Below are 11,034 nucleotides of genomic sequence, written 5' to 3'. Positions count from 1 at the left end.
GTTTGGTGATCATAGCTGTTTCTGTTTGGGAGATATTAACAAAAACAGATTTTGTTCGCGTATAAGCCCCACCAAGTCTCAAGTCAGTCCTTAATACACCTGAGTGGCTGCGTAAGGGAGAAATGCGGTATGATGAAAGATATACATATTATGAGTGATAATTTGTCAGAGGATGTATTTTGAGAGATATGTGGATCATGGATGATTGCGTGATAAAAGATGTAAGGTTAAAAAACAGGACAAAACTCATTGGGAGTATTATCTATAGAAGGGTACGTGTGATTGTTTTGTGTAATGAATGGCCCCTCACCACAATACCGGGAGATAACACAGTAAGGGTAAAGAATGTTGTTGCTTGCAGAAGGACGCTAGTAGGGGATGGGAAATAGGGAAAAAGAAAAAAGGCAGCAAATGCGGCATGGTTGAGTGGGGAAAGTGTGTAAGGAAAGTGTAAGGCCACGATTAAAAGGATTATGATATGTGATTTTTTTCTGAAAATGCATCAGTAAATAATGGCATTGCATTGCCGATACCTAATTATTATCAACGTTCAATGCGTCATACTCGAAGTTATTCAAGTAATACATTTATACAGCCTAAGGCACGTCACGATTATTATTTATATAGTTTCTTTCCCAGAACAATCAAAGATTGGAACAATTTATCAATTGAACTTAGAGAAGAAAATAGTTATTCATCTTTTTGTAATAACGTAAACAAGTTCATCGCCTAATTTTTATTATCATGCTATTTTTATTGTTTAAGTATTATCTTATTTTATAATTGATTTTAATTTTTATTGTATATAGTAAGTCGACTGAATTTATGGATTACCTATTTATTATTAATTTATATTTAGATTTATATATTTAGATTTATATATATTTTGTCATCTTTTCTTGATACGAAAGTGTTGAAAAGTAATAAAGTAGAAGTAGAAGTCATGCATTCAACAGTTTTAATCTTGCGTGTTATTAGTCGGAGGCAAATATTTCATACATTTCTGCTGTTTTTCGCTTTTTAATCTGCTAACCGGCTCTTCAGTGGGTTAATTAGGAAATTCCTATTTTTTCTAGTTTCGGGATTCCTGTGGCGAACAACCACAGCCCCACGCTGCCTCACCTATTGGCTTTTGAAAACAAGCTTAAAAAGAAAATGAAAAAAAAAAAACAGGAAACAAACTCGGGTTGTCAAGGGTGCGGTTTTTGCTGGCATCCCTGTAGAAGCTACCTAAAATGTTTGGATCTGTTTGCAGGTGCAATAGACCGTGCCGACCTATGCCACAGATTAGCGTGCCACAGCTAATCTAAAATGGTGTACGAAGTGGACTTTACAGACAAAGCTATAGAAAATGCTGTCAAAGTGCCGGAGTTTTGGAGTCGAATTCCCTTTCTTTCCCATTTGGATCAGCTGTTGCCCGGCAGTGTACGGCCCTTTTTTTATTTCGTGTATTCTTTCTTACAAATGACCCAAGTCGATTGCTTCATTTTCATTTGCATGCATTTGGAAGGGGCGTTGTGACGGAAAGGGGGTCAGGTTACAGGTATAGGGCGTGTATTGGTGTATTGTCATTGTTTCAATATAGACATGCGTTTGTATTGTTATTTTAGACATTTAGTCCTAAGTATTCTATACGTGAAATACACTCAATAATTTTTAATGTTGCACATATTATGAATTAATAAACGAAAAAAAATTACAAATCATAAAAATGTCGTACAAACTGCATAATGTTTCTGTATCTACATGTTTCAAGAGCAGTCACACGGTCGGCGACTAATGAGGAAAATATTTTGGTTATTGAATCAGAGACCCATTTCGCGAGGTGTTTACAGAATATGAATGAAGTACCATACGTACAAAGCATCAGAGCAGAAGCAGGCCTACAAATATTGGGATTGGGAGGGGGACGATACAGAAACATGAAGAAAATATCGGGGGAACAGCCACGCCCCTTCTGGTCATTTCCTTATAATTTTTGGAAACATTTGGGGGGGGGCGTGCCCCCAGCTACGGCCCTAAGCAACTGAAATCATATCAATCACTATCACACTTTAATGAGATCGTTGTATTTTTAAATGGAAACAACAATTAAGGAGAGGCTGATCGACGTTCTTTAAGACAGAGCCGGCTAAATTGACCTCGCGGTGCCAGGTACTGGAAAAGCGAATGTAGTGCGGATATACTTGTCTATGTAGAATTACATCTCTTTTTACAACTGCTGACGAGTTCATGCTCATTTGGTAACCAAGGACCACTGTCCAGGAATACTGCACTCCGATGCTCTTTAATACCTTGCCAAACGTCACCCACAGTTTATACACGCTCCGAACCACCAGTGGTTGTAGGTTTCTGAGAGTGAATGTCACTTCATGTATCCTCCAAGCCATCACTGAGTGTGAATACCAGTTCATATATCCTCTGAACCACCACTGGGTGTGAGGTAACTGAGAGTGAATATCAGTTTAAATATCGTCCGAACAACCACTGGGTGTGTATCTGAGAGTGAATATCAGTTTTAATACCCTCAGAATAACCACTGGGTGTGTATCTGAGAGTGAATATCAGTTTTAATACCCTCAGAATCACCACTGGGTGTGTATCTGAGAGTGAATATCAGTCCATATACCCTCCGAACCACCACTGGGTCGTGCTCTCATCGCTCTCACATCCACGAAATTTGGAATTCCAAGATTCGTGGCAATAAACACCAAAAGTGTTCTCACTAGACACAGAATTAGGAGCATAAAGTCCGCAACTCGTTTTCGAGGTATCTATATGTATGGGATAACTGCCCCTATGCCAAAAGGAAGCGGCCGAGTCAGTGGCGGAGTAGCCGCGCACATTCACATACTCAATGTCGTGGCAAGAGGAAGTATCAGTGAAAACGTCGAGCTTTGACAACAGCCCCCTCGCGTAATCACGGTAATCGACGCCGTAGACTGGGAACCCTGTGGTGGCGCGCCAGTGAGTGGACTGGGCGACAAGATGCTGCATCTTTGAGAGCTCAATGCGGTAGTCTTGCCAGTTTGGGTTTTCGCTTTGCCTTGGGGAGTTGAGTTTAAAGGGGTCGTTACAGAACGCTCGGATCTGTCTGTTCTTCATTGCAAATGAGAGTATCATTGTCCAGGCAGAATCAGGCTCAGATGTCAGGTCGCACCACACTTTGCCCCGCGCTCCATCGCTGAAGGTGATAGTGTAGATGCCTGATTCGGTAGCCCCTCCCTTCATGTGGTTCAAACACGACTTGTACTGCAAGAAGAATGACGGTTACTATGCAAGCTCCCCTTGTATTCCTTGAGGCATGGATATAACGGCGGTAAAGGGAGTGATAAAGAAGTAACAGGCCGGTAGCCAGGGGGGGTTCGGACGAACCCCTCCACCCGGCTTGAAGGTCCGTTCAGAACAAGTAAAAATATATAGCGTTTGGCTGGAGATATACCGTGCACATCAAAATGTCTTTAAAATGACTATAAAAATCTTTTTATATTAATTATCTTTATTATTATCGCTATATGTTAAAAGGCACCTTATTAATAACATTATAAATACAGGATTTATTACCTAATGTAATAAGGCGAGGAGAGGGGTGTACCGGAAATTTGGTCCGCTGAAATGGAGAAATGAACCACCCCGCTCAAAAATCTAGCGTGACAAGTCAACTGTACCTCAGGTACTATCTAGCGTGACAAGTCAACTGTACCTCAGGTACTATCTAGCGTGACAAGTCAACTGTACCTCAGGTACTATCTAGCGTGACAAGTCAACTATACCTCAGGTACTATCTAACGTGACAAGTCAACTGTACCTCAGGTACAATCTAGCGTGACAAGTCAACTGTACCTCAGGTACTATCTATCGTGACAAGTCAACTGTACCTCAGGTACTATCTAGCGTGACAAGTCAACTGTACCTAAGGTACTATCTAGCGTGACAAGTCAACTGTACCTCAGGTACTATCTAGCGTGACAAGTCAACTGTACCTCAGGTACTATCTAGCGTGACAAGTCAACTATACCTCAGGTACTATCTAGCGTGACAAGTCAACTGTACCTCAGGTACTATCTAGCGTGACAAGTCAACTGTACCTCATGGTACTATCTAGCGTGACAAGTCAACTGTACCTAAGGTACTATCTAGCGTGACAATTCAACTGTACCTCCATGTCTTCGTTGTAGTAGTGGTCTGCTTTTGGGTCTGTCTTGAGAGACGCGGTCTGTGTTGCCATGGTTTCGTTGTTCAGCTCACACGTGACACCATTCTTCACGTTGTATGAGGCGCACTGTGTGTTCTCCAGGCACTGCGCGCCACACCAAACAGGGGATGTCACGTGGTGCGTGGCGATGACGAACCCTTCCAATGCCTTTCCTGAGAAATAATTTTAGAAATACGTAGTTACTGTATCGTCGTGATAAACACGCCCATTTTTGATGACACAACTGGAGATGTTGTTACGCCCAAAATGTAATAACTTTCAACGCAAAATGTAATAAATATTTAACTCGAAATGCAATAACATTTCAACGCAAAATGTAATAAAATATTAAACGCAGTGGCTATATACAGTCGGGAAAGGTCATAGATGGATTAATTTCCGGACAGTTTTCAATTTCTTCAAATAACCCAGTAAATTGTCGACCTAGTAAGCTCAAAGTATTGTTTATTTGCTGGGAAAGGGCAAGCTATTTTCATTACTGAAATTTCCTTCGAAATTGCGCGGCGCGAGATTTATAAACTTTGTCACTCCCAGCATTCCTTCGTGGTGATGTGTTACGTAATTCCTTCAGGCACATAAACAGGGGGGTGCGCAAAGTGCGCGCGCACCCCCTCCCCCTTAGCGGCCACAAAGTGGTACATTTCTTTTTAAGAAATCTTCAAATACTATGCTATTTCCATATGATACAATTGACTGCGCAACCCCCCCCCCCATCAGCCAATCCTTGGTACGCTGCCCTCACACTCCTTGCCTTATATAAACTCCAGATTTCACAATTTCGAGGTAGTTTTAACCAACTTCATTGGTTAAAACTACCGTCCATTTACGTCGTTCGCCCCCACCCTCCTCCCCTTGGGCGACGTACGATACGCTCACACGGCCAGACATAAATCGCTCTATATTCTACATTCCTCAAGTCAACTGTACTGTATCCAAATTTTACAGTTAAATACAAAAAGCCCAAATAGTCGTGTTCGTGAACCAGAAGAATGAATACAATACACTAAAAGCTGATAGATGGCGTTATTTCGCGTTAAAAATAAATTCTGCAATAAAAATAGTTCTTTCACAAACATTTGAAAATTTGTATTGAATTTAGCGGCTAGATGTCCCGCTCATGATACGTCGTTACTAAGGGGACGGCGGGAGCATAACACTTCGATAAGTACTAATATATAGATTTAGGCACTGCCTAAAAGCGGAGCCGGCATGCAATCAATTTAAGCCATATTATAATACCTATGTATGTATGTATATATGTAAGGTGTGAGTGAATCCGTTCATAGAAAAGTGCTTGATGCACAGGTGTAGAATGTAATATGTGTGTATGTATATTTTTATTGTTGTTTAACACGGAAAAACTTGTTGGGTGTATATGGAGGTATCATCCAATAGAGAACATTGAAAAATTGAAAATGAATTTTAGTTTTTTACAGTAAAATGGGTGCTTTTTTAATCTCTTTAACATTTAAAACCATATCAGCACACAACGCGTTTCTATACATTAGCATATCGTTTTTGCCAGTAAATGTGCTCCATACTTGCCTACACTGTCCAAATTCCACTTCTTCCTTTCACATTGCACTACTACTAGATTTTCTTGATTTTTATAATTTTCTCCCAGTTGAAGGGTAATAAAAGTAATTTGGTAGAAATTACAAATAATGGTGAAACAGTTTTATCAACCTTCTTTACTGTTTTTTTTGGCTAATACTCTTTGAATTGACACTTTGTCTTGAGTGGATCATACAAAACGCTGACCCTCAATGAGGAGGTCCATGGACCCACTAGACCCCCATATTGAAGCATCATGGTTTCAAGGGTATGTACACCTGGTATTTTTGTGCTAAAACATAAAATAGGGCTTGATGCAGTTTGTTTTTTCAAACTATCTTTGAAATAATTGCATGAAAGGTCAAATTGTACATTGCTGTTGATTTTTGCAAATATCAATTCAGATTCCTAAGTATTGAGCTGTATTCATATCAGCTATTTGAAAAGTAGATTGCTCACAAAACCCTGTGCAGTTAATTAGTTCAAATTGAAACTATATTTTTTTTACTAGAAAACCCATTTAGTCCATTTGCAATAAGGGCCAATGTTGGTCAGTGTTTTGTACCAGCCACTTTGTTAAAAGGTGAATTAAATAAACCACTCTAACTTGTTTTCAAAGTTTCTGACTACTTTTAGTTTATTTTATTAGCCTGGTTCATTTTTTTATAACAAGTTTTTATTTGTAACTATTATCTATCTTTCTGTTACTTAGCTCTATTAATGAATACATCCTGTGCTAGCATCAAGCTGGCAGCTTGCTTGAGTTGGGATTTGCCTGAAAAAAAATTGGAGAACAGTGACAAAACGCTACGGAAGAATACTAAAGATATAAATGTTATGCTGAACAAAACCTAATTGATAAACCTAAAATTAAAAATAATTCCAAGCAACCTTTAAAATAGAAACTTGAACAGAAAATTAATATATGAAGTCTGTTTTTTAGGGGCTAATGAGCCAGAGGTTCTTAGGAAAAGCTGTAGAGAAAAACTATAGGTATCGAACTAAATGCTCCCAACAAAAAGCTGTCTTTAGTTTTCTATGAAAATTGAAGAGATGGGAGTTTTGAGATGTTGTATGAAAATGTTGAGCTGGAGTATTCAAGATATATCTTTTTGTGTACAAATTTCATATGCATAAAGGGAACTGTGTAGGTAAAGCAGATCTTTTTAGAACCTATTACCCCTTATGAACCTTTTTTTTATTTCTAAAATTTAAACCAGAATTCATTTTTAATTTTAAATGTTCTTCGAACTCACAAAATATAAACTAAAACCGTTCCTCGCTTGATATCCTTCATAAAAGAGCTGACAGAACTTAAATGTGATGAAGAATCTCCAGATAAGAAATCGTTCTTTATTTACAGACATCCCATCATGGCTTTAACTGTTTGAGTGCTAGAAATATATCAACATAAGAGTTTTTCATAGCTCCGACGAAGTTTATAAAATTGACGTCTTACTTACCTTCTTTTTCCAAACCCATCCTTTGTCCTTCCATCCATCGTTTGTACGTCTTTTTATTAAAAAAGTGTTAAGATGTGTCGAATTTCTTTCTTGGCTTTGGCCACGACGAAAATAATGCAAAAACTTTATCAATTCACGGTGTCGGCCGCGAGTTAGAAAAGCAAAACTAGAAGAGAAAAATTAGACGCAGGGTTCCCGTGAGTGTAAATACAAAAACACTAAAAACTAAATAATTGTAAGTTTTGATGAAACTTTCGGGGTTTTATTAAGTATATAGCATTCTCGGATAGTGCTAAAATATATTCTTATATAATTATTTCACTGAGGTCGCGTTTTGCTAAGTTATTGCAATTTGTGCTGGCTCCACGGGCAGGCGGGCGACACCACAGGGTACCCGCGCAATGACCAAAAAAACTGAGTCGCATAATTATATACCATTTTCTCTATACCTATGGAGCTTCGGGCGCGGCCTGCGGCCGCGCTGGCTCCGCTAATATAGCGCCTTTAATATTGTTCAAATAGAAAAAATTGTTTGGAGGGTTATAATTACCAAAATGGGCTCTTAGGGAAGCAGTACAGAGTTACTTACCACTGAGTTTGGAAAATCTTCCTCCTCTTTGATTCTCATTGTGCCGATGTGCGGCATGAGATCCGAAGAAGAGAAAAGTAAAAAGCGCGAACGCGAAAGTGCTGGTACTTCCTCGAGCCATATTCTTGAACTAGAAATAAACACATGATATACTTTAATATAAACACATGGTATTTCAAGTAAAGAAAACGAAGCTTTAGCCAGAAAAATATCAACACAAGGTTGAAATATTGTGTTTTACACATCTATGCCAAGGGAAACACAAAATATTTGTCAGCAGGATATGAAGACTCTAGTCTCGTTGCTATAAACACTTATGCCAGGTGAAACACCGTTTTAGCTAAATTTGTAAGACCAAAAGTAAAGGATTTACCTTTTAAAGTATGGGACACGGATATTCGAAGGCAAAGTGAAAGTTCCTGAATATTTGTCGAAGCGAAACTACCTAAATATTGAGTTCCAATTCACATATTAAATCTCAAAGTCTCCAATTTTAACTTTTAAATCTTGTTATTGGATAACGTGAGGAGGACAATACCTCCTTTCTCTGGTAAGAAAAAAAAGTAATCTCGTCTTTTGCTAAAAATGATGCATCGTCGGCTTGGTTGACGGAATACGATTCGCCACCCTTTCTTTGTCAAGTTGAGGAGGGATATGCCCCATGAAGTTTTTCATGGATTCACCAGATTGGCAAAAACTCTCGGCGGTTTTGCTCGTCCATTTTTTTTTATTTCCAAGACAAGAAGGAAGAAGTTCTGCACTTTTTATCGATCTGTTTGTTTAAGGTGTTTTGCGTTACTTTGTCCGGCTTCACATCAGAAGAGGTGATTGGATTGTTCAAACGCCAGCTTAACCCATTGACTGCTGGCTTTTTTTGAGCTGAATTTACAAAAAAACAGACTGAAAACAGATACCTCCCCCCCTATTCTGAGTTTTATACAGCCCGTCAAAGTCAAACACAGCTGCACCTAGTCAGCGGTATCCAAGCTTTCCAACAGTGCTTTGCGGTCCCCACATTTAATCCCTCGTCGTTGTGCTGAAGCCAGCACAAGTTGATGGTTGCTTGTATTTTTCATCAAAAATACAGCTATGAGCATATTAGGAGAGTGTCTCAGGACACCATGAAGTCTTTTGGGGCATAATTGAGTGCTTTGCTTATGGATATTTGCAAGCAAAGGTGGACTCGATGATGATTTTTTCTTGTTTGGCTTTGCCCGGATGAGAAAATAATTTTCTAATGAATCACCACAGCTCTCCTAAATGCTGAGTTTTCTGAAACCAAATTGATTCCAAAATTGTTTACACTGCTATTCTGGGTCTGTATGACCTGGAATTGATTTGTTTGGCTTCGGGGTGAAAAGACTTAAAAAAACCATCTGACTTTGGGGAGAGGAGTGTTGACTGGCCCTCCCCTCGTGAATTTTCCCCTGGATCTTCCAGAATGCTTTGCAATACGTAAAGATATTTTCGTGGTTGTACAATCCTTCAAGGAATGGACATTGTTTTGAGGCCAAGGAAATGTACCTGGAGGATCAGAATAAAGGTATCTATTTTTGAGCTGTGTTTGCTGATCTCTCTCCTTTGTGTGGTATTTTGAGCGTTTTATTGAGAGGGGTGATTCTGCTTTTCTCTCCTTGTTCGATTTGAGATTTGTCAAAGAACCTGTGCTATTATTTGGCTTAAGAGTAGATGCCAACACCTTGGTTGGATGCATATCTGCAAGACCATTTATCCCTTAGACTGATGCCTGAGTATCTTCATCTTGTTGTGTTTATTTTGCATTTATGAATTTTTTGGGTTGAAGTTAAACTTCATCGGCAAAATGGATCTAAGCTGTGGTTTAAAGCACTTCGTTCGAGTCGAAGTCGCCCTGCAGTTTTTTTGCCGATGAAGTTTAACTGAGGCAAACCGGCTATGCCATGCTGACGAGTCCTAATAAGGACGAAACAGCTGTCCATGGTTGCCGAACTGCACGGGTAATACACTGTGCTAGCGTCCCGTCTTGGCCCGACTGGTGCCAATGTGTGTATGCTAATGTTCTTTTAAAGTCCACATTTATTAATTAAGGTTGGAAAGCTAGTATCCGAAACTTTAGCGGGGAGGGTAAGGGATTAGTTTGTCGCGATCTCCAATGGCCGTGTCCTTCCTGACAACCACAAGCATAGTCGTGCGGCGATTTGGGTAATAAATTTGTTCTTTAGGAATTTAATTATAAAAGTAAGATTGGTCTTGATAGCATCTAGAAGGATTATACTAAAATTTTGCCCGATCAACTTTGCTAATATTGAATTCCGAGAGAGCTAGAAGCTAATTAGCTCAATTTGTACGATTATGGCAAGCCAGGCGGAGTGTGCTCCCTTCAGGGCCGTAACAGAGGGTGGGGCACCGGGGGCATGTGCCCGCTCAATATTTTCAAAAATTATAAGGAAATGACCAGTAGGGGCGTGGCTGTGCCCCCCAATATTTTCTTAGTGTTTCTGTATTGTGCCCCCCAATATTTTAAAAAATTATAAGGAAATGACCAGTAGGGGCGTGGCTGTGCCCCCCAATATTTTCTTAGTGTTTCTGTATTGTGCCCACCCAATATTTTAAAAAATTATAAGGAAATGACCAGTAGGGGCGTGGCTGTGTCCCAAAATATTTTCTTAATGTTTCTGTATTGTGAACCTCCAATATTTCAAAGTTTGCTACGGCACTGTCTTTTTCGTTTTTTGTATTAGGGGAGACTCGACAGCGTAGCTCGCAAACTACTTGCCCAAATAGCTTAGAATTTCATCTAGACTACACAAGTCACAAAAACCAAGTACGAATATTATTGACATTTTTAAGATTTTATTTCATAGTAGAATGCACGGCCAATTTTAACCCATCCATAACTAAGTCGCTCAAGGCCTCCAAAATACGAGCAACTGTACTATGCGAGATAAGAGTTGCCTTGGGACCGCAAAGCACAGGCGGATTGTGCTCCCTTCAGGGCCGTAACAGAGGGCGGGGCACCGGGGCATGTGCCCGCTCAATATTTTAAAAAATTATAAGGAAATGACCAGTAGGGGCGTGGCTGTGCCCCCAATATTTTCTTAGTGTTTCTGTATTGTGCCCCCCCAATATTTTCAAAAATTATAAGGAAATGACCAGTAGAGGCGTGGCTGTGTCCCAAAATATTTTCTTAATGTTTCTGTATTGTGAACCTCCAATATTTCAAAGTTTGCTAC

At 39.5% G+C, this 11,034-nt stretch overlaps 1 protein-coding gene and 1 long non-coding RNA gene across 2 annotated transcripts; both read right to left on the bottom strand.

The window, feature by feature from the left end:
* Positions 1-1,641: 1,641 nt before the first annotated feature.
* Positions 1,642-7,948, bottom strand: LOC125573577. The gene is made up of 3 exons (XM_048734124.1): positions 7,823-7,948; positions 4,160-4,368; positions 1,642-3,252 (listed from the first exon to the last, which is right to left on the bottom strand). The coding sequence occupies exons 1-3, from the start codon at positions 7,941-7,943 to the stop codon at positions 2,617-2,619; spliced, it is 966 nt and encodes a 321-aa protein (XP_048590081.1). The 5' UTR covers positions 7,944-7,948; the 3' UTR covers positions 1,642-2,616.
* LOC125573578 lies at positions 5,652-7,413 on the bottom strand. The gene is made up of 2 exons (XR_007314114.1): positions 7,234-7,413; positions 5,652-6,545 (listed from the first exon to the last, which is right to left on the bottom strand). It is a non-coding gene; the product is annotated as an uncharacterized LOC125573578 (long non-coding RNA).
* Positions 7,949-11,034: the final 3,086 nt, after the last annotated feature.

This window comes from Nematostella vectensis, chromosome 11 (genome assembly GCF_932526225.1).
Source record: "Nematostella vectensis chromosome 11, jaNemVect1.1, whole genome shotgun sequence".
Classification (NCBI taxonomy): Eukaryota; Metazoa; Cnidaria; class Anthozoa; order Actiniaria; family Edwardsiidae; genus Nematostella; species Nematostella vectensis.
Note: the sequence above shows the minus strand (reverse complement) of the source record. Positions and strands in the feature narration are given on the sequence as shown.

Coding starts and splice junctions, on each gene's coding strand:
- LOC125573577 (XM_048734124.1), bottom strand. CDS start 7,943: ATGGCTCGAGGAAGTACCAGCACTTTCGCGTTCGCGCTTTTTACTTTT. Junction 4,369..7,822: donor AAGATTTTCCAAACTCAGTG/GTAAGTAACTCT, acceptor ATTATTTCTCAG/GAAAGGCATTGGAAGGGTTC. Junction 3,253..4,159: donor ACTACAACGAAGACATGGAG/GTACAGTTGAAT, acceptor TTCTTCTTGCAG/TACAAGTCGTGTTTGAACCA.